This window comes from Elgaria multicarinata, chromosome 4, assembly GCF_023053635.1.
Source record: "Elgaria multicarinata webbii isolate HBS135686 ecotype San Diego chromosome 4, rElgMul1.1.pri, whole genome shotgun sequence".
NCBI classification, from domain to species: Eukaryota; Metazoa; Chordata; class Lepidosauria; order Squamata; family Anguidae; genus Elgaria; species Elgaria multicarinata.
In genome coordinates, this window is record NC_086174.1 from 79,616,999 (window position 1) to 79,644,786 (window position 27,788).

The 27,788-nt window shown below is 39.2% G+C and overlaps 1 protein-coding gene across 2 annotated transcripts in view; it reads left to right on the forward strand.

Moving 5' to 3' along the window:
- The window catches only part of MAP3K5 (mitogen-activated protein kinase kinase kinase 5), a 111,706-nt gene extending 85,292 nt beyond the window's left edge, over positions 1 to 26,414 (forward strand). The window contains exons 17-30 of one of the 2 annotated variants that reach the window (XM_063124621.1): positions 1,073 to 1,209; positions 2,001 to 2,106; positions 4,294 to 4,451; positions 4,800 to 4,977; positions 5,658 to 5,678; positions 6,645 to 6,822; positions 6,922 to 7,090; positions 9,668 to 9,853; positions 11,430 to 11,535; positions 14,298 to 14,550; positions 17,386 to 17,498; positions 18,858 to 18,970; positions 23,796 to 23,872; positions 25,449 to 26,414. In XM_063124621.1, coding sequence (XP_062980691.1) covers positions 1,073 to 1,209; positions 2,001 to 2,106; positions 4,294 to 4,451; positions 4,800 to 4,977; positions 5,658 to 5,678; positions 6,645 to 6,822; positions 6,922 to 7,090; positions 9,668 to 9,853; positions 11,430 to 11,535; positions 14,298 to 14,550; positions 17,386 to 17,498; positions 18,858 to 18,970; positions 23,796 to 23,872; positions 25,449 to 25,509 — 1,856 coding nt within the window. In that variant the 3' untranslated portion in view covers positions 25,510 to 26,414. Of the gene's footprint in view, positions 1 to 1,072; positions 1,210 to 2,000; positions 2,107 to 4,293; positions 4,452 to 4,799; positions 4,978 to 5,657; positions 5,679 to 6,641; positions 6,823 to 6,921; positions 7,091 to 9,667; positions 9,854 to 11,429; positions 11,536 to 14,297; positions 14,551 to 17,385; positions 17,499 to 18,857; positions 18,971 to 23,795; positions 23,873 to 25,448 lie in introns of both variants that reach the window. The other variant, XM_063124622.1, reaches the window with a different exon arrangement.
- Positions 26,415 to 27,788: the final 1,374 nt, after the last annotated feature.

Sequence of the window (27,788 nt, forward strand, 5' to 3'; positions counted from 1 at the left end):
GAAATCTCTTCATTGGCTTCCAATTCACTTCAGAATCCAATATAAACTTCTCCTGTTGACCTTCAAAGCTTTTCACGGTCTAGCTCCTTCCTATCTCTCCTCTCTCATCTCACACTATTGCCCCGCTCGTGCTCTTCGCTCCTCTGATGCCATGTTTCTCGCCTGCCCAAGGGTCTCTACTTCCCTTGCTCGGCTTCGTCCATTTTCGTCTGCTGCCCCTTACGCCTGGAACGCTCTTCCAGAACATTTGAGAACTACAAGTTCAACCGTAGCTTTTAAAGCTCAACTAAAAACTTTTCTTTTTCCTAAAGCTTTTAAAACTTGATGTTGTGCAGACTTCTACCGCTACTTTCTACTGTTAGTTTTACCCTACCCTGTGCCTGCTTACCCTACCCTGTACCTGTTGGCATTCTCTTCCCCTCCTTATTGTTTTACTATGATTTTATTAGATTGTAAGCCTATGCGGCAGGGTCTTGCTATTTACTGTTTTACTCTGTACAGCACCATGTACATTGATGGTGCTATATAAATAAATAAATAATAATAATAATAATAATAATAATAATAATAATAAGTATGTCTGAATTGACCACTGAGCAGAGTTCTTGCTTCAACCCAGACTGCACCCACCTATTTTGCTACCTGTGACTCATTTATCACAAATGCACAAATTAAGGAAGAGAGAGTAGTTCTGGAGAAGGAACTTTTTTTGTTCTCCCTAACCTGGGTTAATTGTTAATGAGCAACAGAGATTTGTTTTTCTTCTAACTTCTAATAGTCTGATATGACCTAAACTGACACAGACCTAAGATCTTTGGAGTAGAATAAGAAATGTGTTCTCATTTTATATTAATATTAACAAGAAAAGACATATTGATATATTATTTTACATAATTTGAAGAATTTTCAGTTTTTGAGATGTTTGTATTACTATAAATATTGCTCCCTTTTTATTCAGTAAATATAGATACCATTTGTTTCAATTAAATACTACTGCTATTGTTATTATTAGTATTATTATCACCTTCCTTAGTTGAAAGGCATTTTCATTGACATTATCCACATATTACAGGCAGCCTTTCTGCTCTTCTGAGATCAAAATGGGGACCATTAAAAGATAATGAACAGACCATTGGTTTTTATACCAAACAAATTCTTGAAGGATTAAAATACCTCCATGATAATCAAATAGTGCATCGAGACATAAAGGTGGGAAATTTACTCTGAATTATAAATGTTAATTTCTTTGTGAAAAGGATTAGAATCATGTTATTGGGTGCAAAGCGATCTTAACTTTTCTTTGAAGCAAATGAAAACCATCATAAACAGCAGGGAACATTAGTACACTGAGGTGCAGTATCTGGAGTGGAGGAGAATTAGATTCAGTTCTCAGGCTTATGAAGACAACTGATCCAGTGTGGTAGAATAGTTGGAATTCTTGATGGGAGATAAAATCCTTTCTCAGCTGTGGGCTCAGTTACTGACTTTACATAAGGCACAGTCTCTTTGACTCATGTCCTCTAAAAATGGGAGTTTGGGGCTTGCCTGAATTATTTCTCTAGATAGATATATCTAAAGAAGCATGTATTCACAAGGCTGTGGAAGGGATGTTTTAAAGACATCTCTTGCGGATTTTTAATAACAAGTCATCTGCCCAATGTTCATTTAGGTAAAAGCTGACTTGCCTCAATGGTGATGAATGGATTAATTTGTTTGAACAAAGCAAAGCCACACATTCTTCAAAATTTTGAATTTTTTTGAATTACCTCATTTTTATTGTATTTTTTTAACATAATATAGCTAGATGGTAGACCCATAGGTACTATTTCAGTTTCATGAATGAAGCTTCAGTGAACTAGAAATGTAGTGTAGCAACACCCACTTATTATTATTATTTTTTTAGCCTACTGTGAAGCATTTCATCATGCGTTTTAGCTGCAAGCTTTTTCACAACATCAGCTATAAAATAAAATAACAATCCAAAATGTTCTCTCCTCCAGGGTGACAATGTACTTATCAACACATACAGTGGAGTGCTAAAGATTTCAGATTTTGGAACATCCAAGAGGCTTGCTGGAATAAATCCGTGCACTGAAACATTTACAGGTATGTTTCTAAAGTACATTGTAGAGCGTCCTAATTTTAAAGTAAAAAAATATCTAAGTTAGATATCAGCCTTCAGAATTCCCAGTAACTTTTAGTTTCTGTTAGAGAAAACTATACCTTTGGTGATTCAGTTATGTTCATATTGTGAAAAGGATACCACTGTACAAAGTGAGTCAGGAACCCTGATGTGGGCTGAGATCCTGATCACATATTGACTTGAGAAGTTCCATTGAAGTAATTACGAAATGTGTTCAAGAGTGCATGTTTATTCATTAACCAAGTTCTTGGCATCCCATAAGTAGTAACAGTTTGCTTGGGTTATAAACAGAGCAATTTCCTCCATTGTTATCACCAACATTCCTAGTTTCTGAATCAAGGGAAGTCCAGACTGTTGCAGTTAGCTGACCTTCTTTATTATACAGAGACATTGTGATCCAGCTAACGGCAAAATGTATGCATATCCTTAGCTGAGTGAGGAATTGTGTGCATTCTAATACCTTGTGCAGTCTAGCATCCAAGAGCACCATGCAAGCATAGATACTTGGATAGTAGCATCTTTCAGTACTTTTTATATATATATATATATATAAAATAGAACTAGTATAAAAGTAAGCTTAAACCAATGGAGATCCAAAATAGATTAACAGCAGTTTAAGTTGGGTATTCACATAAAAGCAGCCTTTCCTAACTTTGGGTCTCCCACTGTTGGGTCTCCCACTACATCTCCCATCGCTAGCTAGCTTGGTTAGTGGACATGCTGGTTGGGGATTATGAAAACTGTAGTCTAACAGCATATGTAGATCCAGTAGAAGCTATTGGGTCCAATTTTGGTGAAGCTGTGAATCCATTCTGGGTTTCAGTCAGAACCTACCAGAACACTAGAGGAGTTCTCCAAGATTCTTAACCTATCTTGGGGTTGGGGTTCAACACCTTGGATAGTTCCTTGTCCTGACTGAAACCCAGAATGGATTCACAGCCCCACTGAAATCAGTGCTGTCAGCTTCCGCTGTGTGGAGCCGAGTTTGTGAAAGGCTGAATTAGAGTGTTGGACAAGAACTAGGTTCAAATCCTCAGCCAGCCATGAAGCTAACTGGCTGACCTTTGGCCAGTACTGTCAGCCTAATTTACTTCACAGAGTTCTTGTGGGGTCAAAATGGATTGAGGAGAGCCATGCATGTTCCCTTGAGCTCCTTGGAAAAAACCTGACAAAATAAATGTAATAAATACAGAAACAAATATGTAACAATAGCAGCAAGATAACTGAGAGCTGCCAGAGGTAGTGTCTAAAAACTGCACTATGAACTATGAAGTTCCTGGAACTAATCTCATATCTGGCATGAACTCACTAGGTGGTTTTAGGTCAGGGGTAGGAGACCTTAAGCCCAAAGGCCAAATCCAACCCTCTGGGGTTCCCCAGATGGCAACACACCTTTTCTCCAAACCACCAATTGGGGGTTTCCTGGCTTTTTTTTTGCCATTGTAACAGGTTAAAACACCTCTCCTAAGATTTAGTTACAGGCAGCAATTGAATTTTTCTTTGGGCTGAAGGAGGTTCCCTACCCCTTACACTGTTATTCAAAGCTTTCTTGTGCCTGCATTGCAAAGAAAGGCAGAGTATTAATGTTATTATAACTAAATAACTCCAAGCCTCTCACCATGCTCCCATATATAAATAGAGCCAATGTGGTTGCCCTATCAGGGATTTTTGAGATAATGGCCTGCTTCAGACTTAACCATCTGCATCTAATAAACCATGGTTCATCGGACCAAGTCAAGCATTGTGCCCATGTTCTCCTTTCTTCTTTCTCTTGTGCGCCCTACAAAACACTTCAGAGGTTTATTAAGCCACTGTTCCCTGGTTCAGATGTAATGAGAAATTGTGGTTTAATAAACCGTGATAGAAGCACTAAGCCAGGCACATAAGGGAAGGGGCAAGGATGGAGCATAGGAACAAAATTCATTCTCAGTCTAATAAACCATGGTTTATTAGGTGAAAATCAACAGGTCTGATCCAAGCCAATGCAGATGAAATGCTTTGAACACTCTGAAGTGCTACAGAAATGGTATGTGCCATTGCAAAAATATTCTGATGACATCTGTGGGATTTTAACTGTGTGTCTTGTTTCAATTTTAACTGTTGATCAAAGAAATTTCTGCCTAAATGAAATAAATCTCTGTTTTTAACAGGTACTCTTCAGTATATGGCACCAGAAATAATTGATAAAGGACCAAGAGGTTATGGAAAGGCTGCAGATATCTGGTCCTTAGGATGCACAATTATTGAAATGGCCACAGGGAAACCTCCATTTTATGAACTAGGCGAGCCACAGGCAGCAATGTTTAAGGTCAGATTATATTTATAAGTGCCAGGTTTTTGTAAAAGAAAAGCTATCTTAACTAACTGAAAAGCTGATCTGGAGAAGAACCATGAGCTGATACACTGGTTTGCAGTGTGGGTGGGTGGATTTTGAAGTGATGATTCAGGTGAACAGGAAGGTACTTCAAATAAAAAAGAATGCTAAAATGTTAGATTGCCTTTTAAAACGAATTCGTCTCAGAGAATTAAAAACCATTTCAGGTAAAACTGAGAAATGACAATTACTGCTGATTCTGTTTAATGTTGCATTTGAAGTAGAAGACTTCCCTCCATGATAAAAGTACTGATTGTTTCCCCACCCGCCTGGATTTATCAGGTTGGAATGTTCAAAATTCATCCTGAGATTCCTGAATCCATGTCCGGAGAGGCAAAGGCTTTCCTGCTGCGCTGTTTTGAACCAGATCCAGACAAGAGAACCTGCGCTAACGAGCTTCTTGTAGATGACTTCTTAAAAGTCACAAGCAAAAAGAGGAAGTCCCAATCAAAGCTAACAGGTAAACACGTATTTAAGTCTAATTGGGATCAACTGCTTTACTGATGACAGCTCTGCGGAGAATATAAATACACAGTTTATTAAGGGCTTTCCGATATCATATGGCTTTCAAATATCAATTTTCATTCATATTGTCTAAAAAATGCTTTTAGAATGTTGAATGTTGGGTTATTTTAATTTTGATTCTCTTTAAAAGCAGTGGGACTTACAACTAAGTCTATTGGGCCACTATCCAACGGTGTCATTTTGCACACTCAAATAGCTCTAGCGAAGCTCCACTGAATCTTTCTGTTGTACAGGTTGTGCAAGCAGTTGTATAACTGGTTGTGCAAGTCTAATGCACAACTGCAATATCCTTTAATAGGATTCTCCTCTGGAGCACATTCAAAATCTAGTTTCTGCTAATGCAATGTCATTTCCTAACAGAATGACACAGTTTGATACTGCTTTTGATATTTCACTGGAAACTAGCTGTGTGACTAATGTTAATTGATTTGGGGCTTAAATATTACATCGTTTTTTAAAATGTTCTTTAAACCATACATAAGAAAATGGTGTACTATAGTCTGTTAACCTTTTATTTATTGTATTTAATGATTCAAATTCCCTGTTTCCAGTTCAAATTACCTGCTTCATAAATGAATCCTGTATGTTTTTAATGCATTTATTTTATTTTCGCAGCACTCTCAGTTGGATCAAATGGTGAGATTTCCATTTAGATCTTTATACTCATTTATACTCTTACAAAATCTACAAATATTCTAAAACATAAAGAATAAGAATGTTTATATAGTCATAAGCTACCACAATTGCATTTTCAAATCAAGCAGAGAAAATCAAAGATATTCACTGTTCTATTATTTATATTTATTTATTTATTTATTTATTACATTTCTATACCGCCCAATAGCCGGAGCTCTCTGGGCGGTTCACAAATATTATGAATGCTCTTTATAGGCAAAGTCCAACAACACATCCCCTTGCATAATAGGAGTTTCTCTTCTTCTCCTTGCTGCCTGATTTGGTCTGGAGGGTCCCCCAATCCTCTCAAGCAGATTTGAGGGACTTCAGGAGGGAGGGGAAATTTGCTCTACTAATGGTGTCTTGCTCCACTGGTAGAAGGACACCATTAAAGCATTACCATCCTAAAGCTGCAACTCTGTGCATATGAATCAAGAATTCAGTTTCGCTGAATTCAGGGTAACTTACTTTCAGACTAGCAGGTTTAGGATCCAGTTCTAGAAGTGTTGTCTTCATCCATTTGTTAAAATAATTCTTTGAAAATTAATTTTATATGTTTTTTATATATAGCTATACAAAAAGATTATAAATACCACTGTTCTGTCTCATTCAATAATATATCCTTTCTACAAACACAGTGATCCCTTATATCAGGCTAATGCAGTTCTCAGAGTTGTGCATGCGGAAGGAGTATGGGATTTCCCTAAAGCATAATGAGCCATTTCTTCCCCCACCCCGCAATCAGCTTTCTTTGGATACAGCTCCGTGTATCCAACCATTATCTCTCCTCCCATAGACCCCAGCACACAGGCTACGTCTGCTAGGCACACTGGAGGGGATGGAATATGCCCAGTGATTATTATAATTTGCTTTCTGTATAAGGTTTAATTACACTAATTCTCTGGTTTCCCCCACTTCCCGGAGCAGAATATCTTCGAAGCATATCCCTGCCTGTGCCTGTTCTCGTGGAAGATACAAGCAGTAGCAGCGAATATGGTTCCATTTCACCTGACACTGAATTAAAGCTTGACCCATTCTCTTTTAAAATGAGAGCCAAATCCTGTGGAGACAAGGATGCCAAAGGGCTTAGGTCTCTTTTTCTAAGGTAAATGTCTACCTAATGTTCATGTTAGTTTATGAAAAAGAAAATAACGTTTTTTTTCTCATGTAAATTTTAATTGTTTCCAATGTTAAATATCCGCAGCATCCCAGATGAGAATTTTGAGGACCACAGTGCTCCTCCTTCACCTGATGAGAAGGATTCTGGCTTCTTCATGCTCAAAAAGGATAGCGAGCGAAGAGCCACCCTCCATAGAATCCTCACAGAGGACCAGGATAAGGTGGTGAGAAATTTGATGGAAGCCTTAGCTCAGGTAAAGAAATACATGTGCTATGTTTTGCATAGAATATTTTTAAAATACATATTTGGGCCCAGAGTTTATGATCACAACACAAGCCTATCACAAATGGCAAGATTTTGCAACATTGCAGTAATATTCTGGGGCATTTGTTTAGGAGTCAGTAATTCAGAAGCTATCAGATGATGGTCTGGAGATTATTGTAGTGGGGAAATGCAGTTAAATGAAGACTTATGCTGCAGTGCTACACACGCTAACTTGAAAGTACATCTCATTGAACTTAGTAGAACTTACTTCTGAGTAGACTTTTGTACGATTGCACTGCGTGTAAGGCAACCTAGAATTCTGCATAACAAGTACCCAAATGCTGAAAAATAAGTGTGATCTAATTATCCAAGGCAGAAATATTTTTTCTAAATAATATTTGTCAGAAATAACTGATTTAAAGAAGATGTAAAAGTAGAAACTTAGATGAATAAAAAACTGTATGGCATGCATAAGCCCAACATGAATTCTCCTCAGGTTACTACATCTCTAATAAATGGTGTATAGGTGTTTTGGAGCTTTTTCCTTCAGTAACAAGGACTAGAAGTTTAAAATGAAAGCAGAAACTGAATACTAGAAAGCTAAATAATGTAGATTTGTAGAAAGCAAAATGAACCGTTCTATCAAAATATGTATCCCTAATGTAGTGACAAATAATTCCTTATGTGTTCAGAGACTGTAGTTTGACTTAAAAACAGAAATACAAGAATGTTTGTGCTATTTTTGTTTATCTTATATAAACGCATACAGACACAGGTGTGCTTTAATATTGTAATATTTTAAACATGAAGACAAAGATTGTACTTCCAGATAGAGGACTCCTAGTGCTGCCGATTAGAAGGCATTGTGCAGCAATTCTGTCTTCTTTTTCCTTAATGGATTTTCTTTGACAAGGAAAGGGATAGAAGAAATAGTAGGGGAAACTGGTAGAGCCACACCTGAAACGTCTGGACCGGCCATAAAATTCCATTAATTGGATGCCCTCAAAGCCTCATCCGGAAACACCCTTAGATTATTTTATCAACCCTGTAAATAGAGGTCAAAATGAATTGAGGAGTTCTATCCAGGTAGCCAGACACTGTGTGCTCACTGTAAACGATTCAAAAGACCCACAATGCTTTTTAATGCGCCTGCCTCACACCTTCATGGAAAATATATTCACAGAAAATATATTCAAGCTTCTCCGTCTTAGCTGAGAAGTTCAGAGTATAAATTTCAAAGTGTAAATGAGATGTGTCGTGGATGCAAAAGGCAATGAACCAGAAGCCGTAACAGGTTGAGAGTTCGGTTTTGTAGCTTGTCATGTTCTTTGAATCCCTCTGCACCTATACATGCCACCTTTGGCATAGGGAATAGAACGTAAACTATCCTTTTCTAATGCAGTCTTATGGAAACAGTCTTGCAGTAAATCTGTACTGCTTCAGTTGATAGTAATGAATTACTGTGTAGTTTTGAGAACTGGTAACATTACAGTTAAAATCCATACTAGTAACTTGGTCCTTTTCCATCCCCCCTGCCTCGGTGACTTGTAAAGTGCTTCTCTTTAAGCCTAGAATCATCACAAAAACATAAGAAGAGCCATGCTGGATCAGACCAAAGGTCTATCTAGTCCAGCATTGTAGGAGCAATAACCTTCCCAGCAATCCTTCGTCATCCCATCCTTTCTACAACATTATGGAGCCCCATCTATACTCTTGGTCTGCTCTCTGATCAGGGACCATGCCATTTCTGTTACTTATAACGTGTAATTCCCAGGGAAGCTGGACTGGCTCCCTGCTTGATGTGCTTTAGGAGGCAGGCAAAGACTTTTTTGTTCTGGCAGGCCTTCGGTGAATAATCAGGACCTCTGTGCCAAGGACTTTTTAAAATTGTCATTTTAAATGTTTAAATGTTTTAATATTGGATTATATTTAAAATACTTTCAACTTCATATATTTCTATTTATAGGTTTTTAATGTATGTTTTTTAAATTTTGTATTGCCGCCTTGAGACCCAGCATTGGACAAAAGGCGGGATATAATAATAATAATAATAATAATAATAAATAATTAAAAGAACACTGCTGGTGTGTCTTTTTGCTCAACTTAGTTTCACGGTCATTGTGGGCCAAGCCGTGGCTTTTTCCCAACCTCTGGGAATATTTTTTTTGGTGGGGGGGAGGCCATAATTTCTATAACTTGTGCAAATTGCAGCCGAAATTTATGCAATTTCTGTAAATATGGAAAACTTGCAAACTGGCCTGACGTGATGCAGATTAATTCAGTTTCCACAGCGAAAAGTATACTGAAGTCCGGGGGTCCAAACTAAGGGAAGCTCGTGGAGCTTTCTCCCACAAACAGATTCCTCTGACATCCGTATGTGTGAAATACATTTAATAACTGGCAAAAGCAGTATTCTTCATAGGCAGTTTTCTTGTGGAAGCCCCACTGAAATGTAGGAATGGAACTTGCACAACTGCAATGCCCTGGCATGGGATGTGCACTTTATATTTTCACTGTTTTCTCACGATTATACAGATGCAATTAGCTGCTCTTTTTGTTCTAATAGGGAGCTGAAGAGCCTAAGCTGAAATGGGAACACATCACAACTTTAGTTGCCAGCCTCAGAGAATTTGTACGGTCAACAGATCGCAAAATCATTGCAAGTACACTTTCAAAGCTGAAACTGGAGTTAGACTTTGACAGTCATGGCATCAGCCAGGTTCAGTTGGTACTCTTTGGTTTCCAAGATGCAGTGAGTACACTTTTTCCCCATACTATTTTGCTTGTTGTTCATAGGTATATACATTATAACATCCTTTCCTAAGCTCATAATACAATCCAGCAATAGTTACTTGTGATCCAGTATGGTGTAGAGGTCAGAGTGCTGGACTAGGGCTGGGAAGACCCATGTTCAAATCCCTACTCAGCCATGGAGCTCACTGGGCAACCATGGCCCAGTCAGTGGCCTGATTTGCACATTATGCTAACCGATGGTATGGGTTGTTGATTTGGGGGTTGTTGTAATGTGTGAATGTGGTAACACTAACAAACCATGGTTTGTTAACCATGGACCACCTAGAAAGCAATCCCAAGGTTTGTTGTAACTCTGGGTTGTTTAAACCATGAGTGGTTGTTACGTGTGAACCCAGAATTGTAGGATGTCCATGGATTGTTTTGTTCAGCGACAGAGACGGCAGGCAAGAGTGGTAAAAAAACCCACAGCCATTCTAAATGCCGGTACTGCAGTGCTCCAAAGGCATTTGGGATATGGGGAGAGAGTGAGTGAACGATGAGGGAAACAAACAACCCAGAGATTGAGAAAACAAACCAGTTTGTTTAGTCATCTGCCAGACAAACCCTGGGTAGGACAAACACCATGGGTTACATAAACTATGGGTTAGCCTTATGTGTGACCCAGGCTACTGTATCTCACTCTAACCTATTTCACAGGATTATGGTCAGAATAAAAAGGAAAGACAATATATACATCCTTGAACTCCTTAGAGAAAGATGGGATATAAATTATATTGTTGTTTGTTGTTGTTGAGTTCACTGTCATAGACTTCAAAATGGGAAATGTTTATTGACCCAGATAACAGATTATTAAAAAATATGAGAAAGAATCTCTTTATAAGCTTATATCAACATTTCTCCATAAAAGCATGTTGGCTTCAGATGAGACATGTTCTGGGTTGTTTTGTGTTTTGGGTATGAAGATAGCCTTCCACATTTCTGCTCAACCATGGCATCTGTTTCATTGCTCTCTGGTGAGCATGACAGTGTCAGCCTTCTTCCCAGTCTTTGAGTTGGAGAGGTAGGTGAGTGTCGTTCCCCTCTCCAGGCCCAAGGTTGGGAGAAAGGCTGGGGCTTGTTTTGTTGATGTGCTGCCAAGGTGGATTATTAAGGTCACAGTTGTTTATTTTCTGGTGCTGTTTTTATTTAGGTATTATTGCAATAGAGAATGAAAATACCAAAATTACTGTTAATAAATGGTAGTGTTTCCTTGCTAAGCAGTCAATCATTCTACTCTGTTCACAATTTAGGCTGCTATTATATCATAGAGGTGGTGGTGGTTGTTTGCCCAGTTAGTAGAAAGAAAGGGTAAATCCAAATGTGTGTTACGTCTAACTTTCAGAAATATGTTGTTCCATTCTCACTCCCAAACAATGCAGATCTTTTGGTTTATGATATTGAGCAATTGTTAGAGGGCAGCGGAAGAAGAGCACTCGATATCCATGCCCAATTCTCTGTCTGATACCAGGTTTTTCCCCACCAAAGCTGTGTGTTAACTTAAAAAAAAACTGTTCTATTTCCTGGTCTCTTTCCAGGTGAATAAAGTTCTAAGAACCCACAATATCAAGCCACATTGGATGTTTGCACTCGACAGTATAATTCGCAAAGCTGTGCAGACAGCTATTACTATCCTGGTTCCAGGTGAGATGCTCTTCGCTCATTTAAATAGCTCTATAAGGCTAGGATTCTAAACATGCTTAATATGGAAATCACTATACTTAACATGTTGGTGGGTGCCATTATATACCTGGTGCTCCTGGATCCATCTTTGTCACTGGAGGCCCAGGTGTCCTCGGTGGCCTGGAGCACCCATTATCAACTTCAGTTGGTATGCCAGCTACACCTATTCCTGGTTAGGGATAGCCTAGCCACAGTCAGTCATGCATCCTACAAAGCTGTAAACAGCTTGGGACCAGCATACCTAGCAGACTGCCTTCCCCTATATATACCTAAATGACAGCTACAATCCTCAGAGGAGGTCCTGCTGGCCATTCTAAAATGAATGGAATGTCGCCACGAAGAATCTCAGCAGCAGGCCTTCTCTGTAGTGGCACCCACACTGTGGAAAACCCTCCCTCGTGCGGTTTGAGAGGCGGAAAATGTCACATCTTTTAAACGCCTCCTAAAAATGTACCTCTTCACACAGGGCTTTCCCTGGACTGTAATTTATCTGATTTTATATGGCATTCTTAACCTTTTAATGTTTTAAATTTATTGTATACTTATTGTATTTTTATGGTTTTGATTGTGCACTGCCCAGAGAGCTTTGGCTGATGGGAAGTATAAAAAAGTAATAAATGTATACCTGCAGGATGTCCATGGGAAGTAATGTGATTTTAGGTTGTAAGCCTCTAGGCAGGGTATCGCTGTTTTATTTGTATATTTTGTACAGCACCAAGTACATTGTTGGTGCTATATAAATAATAATAATAACAGCAACAACAACAACAACAACAACAATAATACAATTGGAATGCCTGAAGCAGCTGTCCAGCTTTTTTTTTCAATGACAGAAGCTGTGGCCAGTTGCTTCTCACCACATATACTGACAATGTACATTCCATTTTTTGTTAAGTATGGACTGCTGCTCTCTAAATTGTAGTAAATGCATATTGATGGTTGATGCACATATAACAAATCAATTACCTCCCTTTTTGACTCTTTCTAAATGCATGATGATGAATCACTTATAAAGTGCATACAATTTTCTAAGCACTATACAGAGATTCAAAGGTAAATCAGTTCCTGCCTTCAGGCTCGCGATATAATAGATACAATACAAAAAGAAAAAGAAAGGGAAGAGGAACGCAAGCAAATTGAGCCATAAGTTACAGAATTCAATGCAAAGTGGAGGAAGCGTGCAGTTTGGTCTGGATGGAGTTATTAAGTGCTTGAAAAATGTAACTCAGGTCAGATGCATGAAAAATGAAAAGCCCTGAAGCTAGGAGTAAAGATGAAAAGCATTTGCTGTATGAAAAGTGCTCCAGCTAAGTGATTAGGAAAGAGCTTTAGAGATTATTTTTGAAAAATCCTCAAAGCCTTCCATTCTATGTGCAGCTGCAATGAGCATTTATGACACACAAGACTGTATTGCTTGATAGATGTAATGCAAATTTGAGCACTCAAAAAGCTCAAGCCTCAGTGGCTGTATGTAATATGCCGGGTTGCTATAAATCTCTTGCAACTATGAGCCTATTTTCAAATTGTAGAAAGCACAAAACTGCCAATCCTTTTCCATATAAAGGACATGACTGTTAGTCATCAAAACAATCTCGTAAAGCACATCACAGAGTTGGCTTGGAAGGGTTATCTGGGGAGACAATTACATAAGGAGGTAGCCGCTGCTAAGAAGGCCCTGTTCCTTGTAGCCACCTGTTTCACCTCTGAATGCAGGGTCAGCCTCAGATCCCCTCTTTGGATCATCTTGGAAGGAAAGCAAGATCATAATAACTGTTGTATGGAAAGAATCTGGTAGGAAGAATTTCCAGATGGGTTGGTTTGTTAGTCTGTTGCAGCAAGAGCAACAAAGAGTCATGTGGCTTTTTAAAGTCCTAGAAATGTATTATGGATAAAAGCATAAGATCATCCAAGAAATTTATTATGACTAAAAGCATAAGATCATCCAATAAATGTATTATAGCTAAATGCATCAGATCGTTCTATGCTGCAGCTCAGCGATAGACACACTTTTCATGGGAAGTACTGTGGTTAAGTGGTAGAGCACCTGCTTTGTGTGCTGAATGTCTCAGCTTCATTCCCTGGTTCGGGTCAATATAAGGCTGCTTCCTAGGCTCCATCATCAGCATCTTTAGTTTAAAAGGATCACAGGTAACAGAACTGGAGACAATTGCTGCTACTTACAATAGGTCAGAAGGGAGGGACCTGTGGCCCTACATGTGTTGTCGAACTCATCTCCCATCAGCTCTGGCCAATATGGCCAAATTGGGGATAATGGAAGTTGTAGTCCAATAACATCTGTGGGGAGGGCACAGGTTCCCTATTCCTGCAATAGCCTCTGTACGGGACTAGATGGACCACTGCTCTGATAAGTATAAGGAAGTACACTTCCCCAGCTACTTCTGCATGCCAAAATACTCTGACACAGCTATTGATTAGTCCAGTCAGCATTGCTTCTGTTGTAGGCTGCTGTCTGGCCAACTGAACACAGCTATTAGCTTTGCACAAGTCTGTTCTTGTCCCTTCTTGTCCCTAGCAAGATTTGTGAGTTAAGAGTTCCTCTCAGGCTCCTATTTAGCAGCTTGATTTCTTGTTTGTTCCTGATGTGTCCAACCTGCAAGGTTATCTCTTAGGAGCAGCTTTTGCGGGGATGGGACATATTGCTCATCACACTTGTCTCCAGTTTCATTGCTCTGATCATTCCCAAATGACCTTTCCTCCTACAGAACTGAGAACACACTTCAGTTTAGCATCTGAGAGTGATACAGCCGATCAGGATGACATTGAAGGTGAAGAGGAACATGAAGAGCCACCTCCAAACCCAACAATTCAACAAGACAAGCACCCTTGCCTTGTATTGGACGATGCTATCGCTACCTCAGGAGTGAGCACCCTCAGTTCTACTGTATCCCATGAATCCCAGGCTGCCCAGAGATCCCTCAATGTTCAACTCGGAAGGCTAAAATTGGAAACAAATAGGTAAGTCGCATTGATTCCCTGATACATTTACGAAGCTGTACCAACTTTTTAAAAATATACACAAGCCGTACCAACATCTTAAATTATACATATGTGGGTATTTTCATTGATTTGACCACAAGTAGTCATTTGCGATGCCAGATAAATTGCAATCCAGTGAAGGATATGCAGGGCTGTGCGTGCAGAGTCCTTTTTTTTTTAAAGTTAAAATTCCCCTGATTAGCTGTTTAGTGGGAAAAGGGGAGCAGGGGGACTGAATTCAGCCCTCCAATTGCCAGGACTATCTTAAAATAAGACCTGGCTGTATGATTCGAGAGGGGAACAATGTACACATGATCTAGTTGGGCTTACAATTCCCCATCTGGCTAGGATATATGCATAGTAGCCTGCTTCCACACGAATAAGGCATCTACCTGAGTTGATGTCACAGAGGAGGGGCCATAGCTCAGTGGTAGTTCAGTTGCTTTGCATGCAGAATGTCCCAGGTTCAATCCCCGGCATGTTCAGGTAGTGTAGGAAAAAACCCTGCCTGAAACCTGGAGAGCTGCTTCCAGTCAGTGTTGACAATACTGAGCTAGATGGACCAAGGGTCTGATTCCGTGTAAGTGAATCAGGGGTATTGAACCTCTTTCAGCATACAGGCCAAATTCAATTTCAGAGAAACTCTCAGGAGTAGCATTCCAGTGGTGAGTGGGGCCAAAGAGTCAGGGGGCAGGGGAAAGAGACATGGCCATCTGCCCCCACCCCCCACCCCCAGAGTGCCAGTTTAGTACCCCCAGGTGGGCTGGATGTGACCTGTGAGTCTGAAGTTCAACATCCCTGGTCTAAGACCTGTTTTCAAACGTTTATTGAGGTTTTTTTAACTGCCTTAGCTAAATGGGCCGCCAAGAGCCTCTTTTAATTACTGCCTACAATTAATTGTCCTAATAGTATGAACAACCACCAAGTCTTCTTAATGATACATTCACTAGGAACAAATCCAAGGTATTAAACACCTGGATGGCACAGTTACCCTGAACACAATGTTTTCATAGTTCTGAAACATATTACAGAAGACTCTGTCCCTGGAGCTAAATAATTATAAAGTGAACAAATAATTATAAAGCAAACAAATAATGGGAGACTGAGAATGTGAAGTCTTTGTTGCTTGATTCCCAATCCAAAACTCTTTTGTTTTTAAAGTTGTTTTTAAAGTTGATTTCATCCCATAAACAATCATGGAACCAAGTAAACATTCTAGAATTTCTGCTTCCCTTGATTGGGCTGTAGGAGTTAATGGGTTGTATCCTGTTATTCTTACTTAAGAATCGGCCCATTGCAATGAATCGGCCTCAAGTTGACTATTGGATACATTATTTACTAATTCATTGAAAACCTAAATCTGCCTTTAGCATTTTATATATTTAACACTGAACGATAGATGTGTGTGTGTGTTTATAGAATATAGTATATATATTCTTCCCATATAGAGATTGATCTATAACGCCACTGTTCAATGATGTAGACATATTGCTAAAGGTAAATTTGTGAACCATCTCTTGGTCATGTTGAATGTTGCATGCTGAAATATTCAATGTGGCTGGGCGATGGGACCTCATTGTGGCAAGTGGGAAAGTACGTTTTATGAGGTTTGTTCCTCCAGCCAGAGCCACCACCTTCTGCACTAGGCAAGGAAGGCAAATGGCCTTATACTCACCTCCACAATGCAGGTAGAGGCAGACTTGCCTCTCCTTTTCATAGCAGTAGGGGCTTTGGTGAAGGACCTGTGTGAAGAGCACTGGGGGGATATGTGGTTAGGGAAGACTGCCTTCCTTTTTTTGCTGTATACTCTTTCATCCAAGCCATTCAGGGTGCTCTGATTCTTTCATTTCATAGTGACAAACAAGCAGGGAGATCCTCTTCCTCTCTGTGCAGCCTAAAAGTGAAGGGATAGGAGAAAAGAGAAGGATAGTAATCCTGAGGCCCAGCATTGGGTTAAAGGCAGGATAATAATAATAATAATAATAATAATAATAATAATAATAATAATAATAATAATAATAATAATAGCAGAAAGATAGATAAGGAAGAAGTGAGATCCAGTTGGTGATGATCCAATGGGCACTTACTTTTCTCTCCCACTCTTCCCAATTTTCTACAGATCCACACTCTCATCCAGAATAATGTGCAACTGTATAAAAACTCCACTTTGTCATTTCTTCCTATTCTTTCCTAGCATTTGCTCCATTTATTATTATACTTTGAGTCTAAACACCTTGCTTAAGGATCCTTCAAGCTAGATGAACAGTTGCAAAGTCTTTGGGCATAAGACTTTTGTTGTTGTGGTCCCTACCCTTTGGAATTAGATCCTCTTGAGGTTCATCTCAGGCTGTCATTACACATAATTAGACGATGCTGTTAAAGGTTTTGTTTAGGCCGGCTGTACAGCTTGCTGTTTTAGTAATGATTGCAAGTAAATCGCAAGGAGTTCTTAGTGTATTTTATCTGTCTCTAAATTTTTAATCACTGTGATTTCATCAGAATTTTCTTGTGTCACACTTGGAATTTAACAAGCAGGATAGAAATTATTTACTTAAATATACATAATTCCTATAGGTTTTGATGGAACTTCAGAAATACGCAGAGTGGGTGTCTCTTGTGTTTTCAGTGCACCTAATCTCTTCTTGACAAAATGTAGAAGCTTGTATTGGTCTTGTTTGTTATTCAAAGTATGCAAAGACAAAATCGCTTTTGGGAATTGCTACTGTAGTTTCTGCTTCTTACTAATGTTAGTAGGCTCTTGGCAAACACACAGTGAAATTTTGCTCTCTCTTTTTATCTTATCTTCTCTAACAGACTACTAGAAGAGCTAGTGCAGAAGGAGAGAGAATTTCAAGCCCTGTTGCATCATGCTATAGAAGAAAAAGAACAGGAGATCAAAAACCTGAAGCTTAGGACTCAACCAATAGGTGCTCCACTAGAGTCTTCAAAAGCAATTGCTTCTCAAAGCAGTTTCCAAAAGAAGGCTGATGCAGTCAAAACCTTCCCAGGCACCCTGATTCCCCCTCTCCCCATTTTTCTTTTTGGTCACTTTGCCTTCATTGATAAAGCTCCTTTTATCACATTTTCTAGACAGTTAGTCCTTTAAAACAAGAATATGATATATCCATAGCCTGCCTATTATTTCAGGTACTGTATAACTTCAGTAAAGCAAGTATTGTACAAATTGAAATCTTATTTAGAACAAGGAATTATATATTCCTATATTATTATAAGTTACTGACTTTCCCCTTCATGTTTTTTTGGAGGTGGTGGTGGTATTATTTTTAGTTTAGTTTTATTTTTCTTATTCACACACTGTTTAACTATATTATTAGGAAAGGACTGATAATTCAAATCACACTGTTTTTTAAAGGAGCACTCACCCAACCACCCACACACCTTGCTATAAAAGCATAACTTAGATATGAGAACTTAAGAAGAGCCCTGCTAAATCAGACCAAAGGTTAAGCTACTTCTGTCCCTTTTTCCAACAGCAGCCAGCTAAAAGTCTCCGGGGAACCCAGAGTAAGGCATAACAGCAATAGCCCTTCCCCATTGCTTGTCCCCAGAAATATACCCGGCTTTTGAGTGCCCAGAGAATTCTTGCAGGCCACTGATGGAAACAAACTGCTGGACTAGATGGACTTCGATCTGACTCAGCGAGGCAATTCTTACTTTGTTATGAGATAACTCCAACAACAAACCTGAACAAGTCTAATTGAATGCTTTTTGTACTTTAGCAGTCACTCCACTACAATTCACAAAACTATGGCCTAAGGCCTTTACACATGCAAACTAAGATGCATTTGAAGTGCTCCAGAATACCGTTTTCAGAAGAGATTTCCTCTGCCAAAACAACTTTTTCATAACTAATTGCTGAGCCCATGTTTTTACTCGTTTTCACTTGCTGTTTTTTAAAAATGCAATAAATAAATAATCCATATCAGTTTCTATAATAGTGTTTTCTACCTAGCTGTATTTTATGCACAGAAGGTCCATGTTTCTTCTAAATTGACTCCTCTGAATCAGCCAAATGAAGTGACAAAAGCTGCAACAATACGCGGAGGGTGCAGCTCTTCCCCACCCATTTTTTTTCATTTCAGATGCAAATCATAATTAGAACAGACTGAGTTCTGAAGTTCATAATCACTTCACTCTTGTGTTACTAATTACAAGGAACATGATAAATTCCACATGTAAGAATCTGAGTGAAGGCTGGGCAAATGTATGGTTCTGTGTAAAACCTAAAAATACACAAACTGACTTGTCTCAAAAAATTGTTCTAGATATTCCTGGCATGTCTACCTCTCGCCTTAGCGCTGCTGATGGAGCGGTTGAAGATCCAGATCTGATTAACTGGCTGAGAGTTCATGGTGCTGATGAAGAAACCATAAACAGGGTAGGAAAGATATTTTATTAGGTATGTTCTGTCTGTGATTTTGCTAGACCCCCTAGGATGTTTAACTCTTACTTTACCCATCGGTTTGAAGGAATAAAGATGAAGTAGCATGAAGAAAATGTGATGAGTACAGAAGGTATTAAAAAAGGTTACTACCCTATTTCTTTGATTCTAAGACACACTTTTTTCCCCATATAAACATCTCTAAAAATGGGGTGCGTCTTAGAATCGTGGGTGTGTCTTAGGGTTTTTTTTCTCTGTTGGTAGTACTGAAATTAGTGTGCATCTTGCAATCGAAGAAATACGGTATTTTTGTTCATCCTTCGAGATTTAAAATCAATACAATGGGTTGAAATAAATTATGGGTATGAACATAAGAACACAATAGCCATGCTGGATCAGACCAAGAGTCCATCTAATCCAGCATTATGTTCACACAGTAGCCAACCATCTGCCTTTGGGAGACCCACATGAGTGCAATAGCACCCTCCTGCTCATGTTTCCACACAGTGGTACGCAGAAGCATAATGCCTCTGATACTAAAGCTGGTTTACTTGGCCAAGTAGTCGTTTAAAAAGCGATATTGGGGATTGAGCTTAGGACCGTCTGCATGTGATCTGCTCTTCCATTGAGTGAAGGGTCTTCTTTCATGGTTAAGTGTGAAGAACTTCTGCAAAGTAAATTGAGGCCAAATAATTTTCTCAATATATTTTTAAAGATTATTTATTAATTACATCTGTATTCCGCCTTTTCCTCCAAGGAGCCTGAGGTGGTGTACATGATCCTCATCTTCTCCATTTTATCCTCACAACATCCCTGTGAGGTAGGTTAGGCTGAGAGTCACCCAGTGAACTTTATGGCCAAATGAGGACTTCAACCCAGGTCTCCCCAATCCCAGTCCAACATTCTCCACTCTAACCACTACACCACACTGGCACTCTTATGAATCACTCAGTTACTTACGACTCACTCAGTAATAAAATTTTCTGTAACTTTATTGCAATCCATGAAGCACCTAAACATAAAGAACAGAAGAACAGCAGTCCTGGATCAGACCAGAAGTCCATCTAGTCCGGCAATATGTCCACGGCAAGCTCACAAGCAGGACATGAGTGCAATACCATACTCTTGCTCATATTTCCAGCAATTTGCATACAAAGCCATACTGTCCTTGCTATGGGAGGTAATATATAGCCATCATGACTAATAGTAATTGAAAGCCCTGACTCCCCTAAATTTGTCTATTCCTCTTATAAGAACACAAGAAAGCAAACTTATACTTAAAATGTACAAACAATCTAATTGGGCTAGAGTCTGGATTTTTTAAAAATGGTCCACATTTTTAACATGTAGACCAGCCTTCTACAACCTGATCTGTTGGACTACAACCCTCATCATTCCCATGGCATGCTGGCTGGGGTAATGGGACTTGTATTCCAACACATCTGAAGGGTACCAGGTTGGGGAAAGTATTAATAATATATTAATGACAAGCTTACTTCTTGATTTTAAGAATTTCATCTGGATGCTTTCCCTAGCTCAGCTCTGCCTTGTAAAGTGAGATCCAATGTTATGTAAAATATCTTGGAAAGGATCCAGAGCACTCTGTTTCTTTTAATCATAGAATCACAGAATTGGAGAGGGCCTATAAAGCCATCAAGTCCAACCCCCTGCTCAGTGCAGGAATCCACTTCAAAGTATATCTGACAGATGGCTGTCCAGCTGCATCTTAAATGCCTCTAGTGTGGGAGAGCCCACAACCACCCTAGGTAATTGGTTCCTGATTTCCAGCTGGTATATGGCTTCCTGTAACTTGAGCCCATTATTCCATGTTCTGCACTCTGGGATGATCAAGAAGAGATCTTGGCCCTCCACAGTATGACACATTTCAAGAGTGATGTCATGTCTCCCCTAAAGGCTCAACATGTTCAGTTCTTTCAGTCCCTCCTCATAGGACTTCATTTCCTTGGCTCATACATGATAAAACAAAATTGGAGAACATCTAAAATTATCCAATGGAATAAAGTCTCATGGTGTTGAAAAGATATATGTGGGTTTATTCAAGAAGTAGCCACATGTTTTTTCAACATCTTGAGACTTTGTCACTTTATTCCATTGGATCTTACAGATATATACAAGGATTTGACTGACAACAGCAGAAGACTTAAATGAATTTTACTGAGAGGACAAAAAGGCAACTATATAATTAAATGATGTGCAAACGTTCCTCAGATAATGAAATTAAATGAAGCAATTAAAAAAAACGACTGACAGCAATGTAAAAACGCTTTAATGAAAAAGCATTAAAGAATAAATGAGACAGTAGAAGATTAAAATAAGAGAGAATGGTAGGAGTGGGGGCATAGCTCAATAGGTAGAGCACCTGCTTTGCATACAGAAGGTCCCAGGTTCAATTCCCAGCATCTTCAGGTAGGGCAGGAAAACCACCTGCCTGAAATCCTGGAGAGCAGTTGCCAGTTACTGGGCCATTTTGCACAATCACCAGTGCAGTTAACCATGCTGTGCGTGCCAATCACATACTGGCCCAATTTGCTTAATTACCCTCGCCAGCACAGCTTGCTGCGTTGTCCAAACCCAGCAAGGGTGAGTTGCTACAATGTTTAAGAAACCACTGCAGAACTGTAAAACAGCCCAAGGCAAACAAATTGGGCTGGCACACACAGCATGGTTAACAAGCTACTGTCCGAACCTGGATCATGCGAACCTGGTCAGTCTCAACAGTAATGGGCTAGAATCAGTGACCTGACTCGATATAAGGCAACTAATAGATTCAGGCCTAATAATCATATTACTATTGCATTCCTAATAATCATATTATTATTCTGTTAAGAAGTGGCAACATTCATTGTGATAAAACTAGTTTTAATAAAACAAAGTGTAGATAGTACGGATCTGGAAATAGGATAAATAATGTAGTCTTAAATATGTTCTATGACCGTTTTATGATTGTTGTGTGGTGGTGGTGGGCAAATTGTACAGAATTTTGAACCTGAATTATGTAGGAAGGAACCCTGTAGACTTGTCTAATGGGGCATGTACATCAATGTATCTGCTCCCACCAAATGAGGTGTGGTGGGTGGCCACTAGAGAGTCACCCTTTCCGGTGGTGGCAACATGGCTGTGGAATGCCCTTCTCACAGAATCTCACATGGCACCTATGTTGTTGACTTTCCAGCAACTGGTAAAGACCTTTTTATTTTTATTTTTCTAGGCTTTTCAGTCTTAAAAACTTTTAGCAATCTATAGAAGATCTGTGAAATGTAAGCTTTGTTGTGCATACATCATTAGCTGTTGCTGGTTTCATGCTGCGGTAGATTTATGTTTTTACTTTCATATTTAATTGGTTTTAATTTCTATTATACGCTGGTACAAAAGAGTGGGAAAAGAGCACCACCGAACCAAGAGGAAAAAAGAGAGCCAAGCTCTGGTGCTATGAAGCGATATTTTTCTTTAATCTTTGATGATTTCTTCAATATGCTCTACGCGTTTTGGAAACACATCCTTCACCAGGAACTACATGTAAAACAAGTATAACTGCAAATTAGACAAGCAACAACTTAAAGAGAAAACATTAAACAGCTTAAGATTAAATGCTGAACAACACCCATATCAGATAACGAATGGCCTTTTTATAATCCTTTGCTAACATCAAACACTAAAACTAAACGTTTACCCATTCACCCAGAAACACAATGAATGAACTAACCTGAGGGAAAAAGCACTTGACTGTGATTTCACAAACCTTAGCACAATATTAAAACAATAAAACCTAAATGCAAAAGAAAGCAGTTCCCACTGAGCTCTGTAGTTTCTCAAAACTCTCCTTCTACTCGGAAGCCAAGTTCGGTTGGGAGCAATTTAAGTTAATCCATAAACAGCCAGCAGCCTTAATTGTCTTGTCTCTGGGTGCCCAAAGAGGTTTCATTGCTGGCAGCATATAAAGATCATAAATACATAAATAATATATCATTTTGTATGGATATATTCTGCAAAATTAAGAAGTTAATACAGATTCAGACAGGAATTAAAGGTGAATTTATACCATTCTATATGGAAAAGTCTTCACAAGGTGAACGTGGCTGATATTTTTTCTTCCTTCAAACCAAGTAGGACCATAATAACAGGGGTAGGTCCTCCAGGTGGCAGCATTTCTGAACAAATATCCAGAGACCATATGTTGCTGTTTTTTCATGGGGGAGACAGGCTCCAAGTCAGCCACATCCTGATTTTTTTCTTTGACAAGCATTCTCTCAAGGGGAAAACATATCAATCAGACAAACAAAATATTCCAGAGTGCTTCTCTAATAAGGGTTTTACTTGTCCCCCGACTTATTGGATATTGATATCTAGTGTAGCCATCTTTTTTTAAGGAATTGTTTTGGTATTTTTAATCTCAGGGTGGCCATAATTCAACAAAAAAGAGTTAAGCGCACTTAAGCCTATTGATTTCAGTTATCTTAAGCATGCTTAACCCTGCCTTGGATTGTGGCTGGTGACATTTCCCTGTAACAATTGACCATGTGAATTTTTCCTGTACCTTGTGAATACTGACCTTCCAGAAAAGTACCACAGCAGTGACAAAATGCAGTGTTCTAAGGAGGGGGGGGGGGGGGAAGGTAGCATTAAACAAAAGCATAGCATTCTTCTATGACAATTCTGTGTACATTTTAGTACCATTGTGCATGTTTCAGACAAACACGTTTTCATTTAATAAATGGTATTATAAAACTTTGAGCGGGGGAAATGTTAGAATGATTACTAGTGGCACAACAGCATAACTTTCATCCTAGACTTCTTGTTTTAGTTTTTGGCAGAAGACTACACACTAACGGATGTTCTCGGCTATGTTACTAGAGATGACCTAAAATGCCTTAGACTCAGGTAACTACTTTTAACAGATAACTTCTGGTATTCATTTTTTTCAAAGTGCTTATTGTTCTTTACCTGAAGTAATTACTGACAACTTTTATTTAGACGGTTTGGAGACTGACATTATCATTCAAATATTTATTAAACACTTCGAGTGAGTCCTTATTTATTACACATCTATACAAATAGTGTTGTTGTTTTTAATGTATTTTTTCCTTGAGATTTATTATGATGGGTAAAACAAAGCTGTATTTATCAAGTATGCAGCTAGTGCATTGAAGATGTATATACAAGCCCTTTTTGCACCCAGCTCTCTCATTACATGAGATGTTTTTATTATCAAATACTTTGTTACGTTATATGGAGAGTAAAATGAAAAAAATTCATTAAACAGGTTGCAGCAGCAGCAGCATTATCCCATTTTTGGAATCCTTTTATCTAAATGTTTGTTGGTTGGTTTCAGTAGGCTACACCCAATATCACACGAGGTCTGCTCACACAACAGATCTTCCCCATCCTTTTATTCCCCCCTGTGCCCCTCCCCCCACGTACACCCCCTGTTGCGGGAAAGCTGGGATCTGCTCCGTTGGCAGATGTCAGACTATCAGCAGCCGGGCACAATTGGATTCCAAGCAGTAGAAGTAGAACACTTTATATCACTGTGAACTGAAACAAATTCCAGGGGGGCAAGTGAAGACCTGTTGAAAAGTTAGGGCAAAGTACATTGCGTATTCTAAGTTCAAAAATGAGGAGCATTAAACTCTTTGGTATTCTTGATACTTATTTTTGTTGTTATGACTGTATATCTACTGGATTATCTTTAGTAAATCAGGGATATCCATGTATTTCAGCATCAGTGTGGCCTACATAATGATCAGTTTTGCTAAGATATTGCATTATAGTAGCAGTGAGCAGCAGTAATTTTATTATTTCTTGTCTGCCTTCTGCAGTCCTCATGTGTTCTTCTTTTAAAAATTGAAATTGTTTCAACCATCATGGTCATATCTTTACAAATCTTTTAAAAAATAAACAAGTGTAATATCTGACTTACATTCCCTTCCCTTTCTCCTCGCTCCCTATTCCTGACTGAATGCAGAGTGTATATTTGCAAGTAATACTTACGTTCGTTTTTAGATTTTCCACAGCTTTAATTTGGATGTAAAAGTATGTCAGTGTGAATGTACATTCACAATTCAACCCAGTGATTGGTCCAAGAGTATCTGTGGCTCTAGCATTACTTAAGTATCCCATATATAGAAGGCCTCTGGGAGCCTAACATTAGCACAGGATACAACATTTAGCATTCCTTATGAAGCTCCCCACTGGGATTTTGTAGCTTTACAGAGATTGGTGAGAACTAAAATAAATGTTCAATAGGTTCTCACAAACATCCCCAACCTGGTGACCTCCAGATGTTTGGACTGTAACTCCCATCAGTCCCAGCCAGCATGGCTAATTGTCAGGGATAATGGGTGTGTTAGTCCAAAAACACCTGGATGGGGAAGTCTGGGTTATTTGAACGAAGGCATTTTGACAGTGGGAAAATGTGTTTGTTGTGTGTAAAATCTGCTATGATTTTCTTTTACAGAGGTGGGATTTTATGTACACTGTGGAAGGCCATCACTGACTTTCGAGAGAAGCACACCTGACCCTCAAGTAAAGGAATTCCTCCTCCATCTCCACAGAGAACTGGAACTTCCCTGCAGCACAGTGCAGGAGTTCTGTCAAAGAGATGCTGTTGCACTTTAATCCAGTATTTGTTTACCATTGTTAAGAAAACCGCAGCTTTCTGGCTGCATCTACTCCTAACATCCTTGAGAAATCTGCCTACAACATTAAATATTATTGTAGCTTAGATATTTTATATAATCTTCTTTTCTAAAACGCTGGAACAGCTATTACATTTAGCAAAACCCAATGTCGATATTACGCAGACACATTGCAAGATTTCATGTGATTGTATATCACTGAAAACAAAACAAAATGTGAAATTTTAACTTTTCATGTGAATATGTGTCACATACAGAGCCTGTGATGGGGCAGGGTGATTTCTGTGACCTGGCCTCTTTTTCTTAGTGTGGCCATAAGAGTTCATCTCAGGGTAGCTTTAGATGCAACTCAGAGCTTTCTTGTGGGTGGCTGTGTGAAAGGCTGAGCGGAAGGGCTAGGTTCATGTGGGGCAGACAAGCACCTGCCGATGTTGCCATCCTAGTGACTAAAAGTTTTGCTCAATATCTTTTTGTGTTTTCATACTGTGGGGGAGGAATTCATAACTGAAACTTATTGTTTAGAGCTTATTTGGTAGCTTTTCCTTCTAGTATGCTGAACATCACAGTTGGTACTTACAGTCCTCTTTAAATGTTCATACTGTTTTTGTTTTTAGTAACTTAAATCCTGGTCTACTGTGCATTTGTTTTTTTTAGTGTTGTTTATGTACTACTGAACTGTACCAGTTACATATGCCTGAACTAAATATAGTACTGTTAGCTTGTTCTAAAGCTATCCATTGTGATATACATTTACGAAATAAAGAATGCACAATTTATCAACCTAATGCTTTTGAAATTATATTGAAAGGTTTGAACTATGATAAACAGGAAGACATGGAGAAGAATTAAAAGGCTCTGCTATTGAAAATAAGAGACATGGGGGCTGTCTATATGTTATATGGCTCAGCAGCCACCTCGAAGCCACTGTGGAGCTTTCTAGAGAAGCTCCGCATTTTAAAAGTTGTGGACTTACCCCGACTTTTCAGGATGGAGCAAGGCAAACATGGCCCTTCCGCGGTCTAACTCCCTCCCTCTTCGATGTGGCAGCATAGCCAGCTGAATCTGTCCACCCGGGGAGAGGATGGGCCCGGCTGCCAGACAGGCCCCATGCTTTTGCTGTGCATCAGGATTAGCTCCCTCCCCCCGATGCAGCAAAAGCGTGGGGGTTTCCTTATTATGGCAGCAACCCGTCGCCGTATAGGCAGCCCTCAAAAACATCTATGTAATCAGGAGTGCACAGCTTCTTTTCTTTCAAGGGCCACATTCCCTTGTAGATGATCAATCAGGAGCCACATGTCAGTAGTAGGGGGAGACAAAAACTGCAGTGCGCACGGCCAGGACCAAAAGCGGGGGGAGGAAGGATCACCAGCCTTTTACTGCCACCCCCGTTTTTCTCCCTTCCTCTTCCTTCCCCCACACTGGGCTGCCGGGGAAGAACAGATCATTCTGGCCAGAGGATTTCTGTAATTAGGCAGAGGGCCCTAGTTTGCCCACCCCTGGTATAGGTTCTGAACAGAGGAAACGTGCCTAATTGGATTGCCTAAAACACTACATGATCTTCATCATCAAAAACACAATGTAGGCACATTTTTATTTATTATTATTATTATTATTATTATTATTATTATTATTATTATTAGAAATAGGAAAAAACTGGTGGGGTTTTAACACTTTGATTAACCATCAATGCACTGAAAACAGTGGAGGAGGATAGTCATTAGTGACACACCCAGGCATGATGGATTTGGAAACATTTTAAATACCAATAACATAACTAACCTAAGAAGTGGAATGACTCTGTTCTGTATGTTACAATGAAGCAGAATAGAGTGCCAGGCTTTCGCTGCAATCCTATACAAATTTACTTGGGGAGTAAATCCCATCAAACGTACTGGGATTTGGAGTCAAGGTATACTTTGGATTTAGAAATAGAATGTTGAGCCTTAGCCCCCATGGGCCAAATCAAGCCCTTCTTAGGTGGCCACATCCCCTTTCCCCCAAACATCAATCGTTTGGTAGTTTGAGTTTTGACGCAGTTTCCCCCCCTCATTCTAAAGATTGAAATGCTTCTCCTAAGGCTTCATTCCTGGCAGCAACAGCTGTAAGCTACAATATGCTGGTATTTTGGCCCTGCCTCTTGTGCATTTGATCCTGCCCCT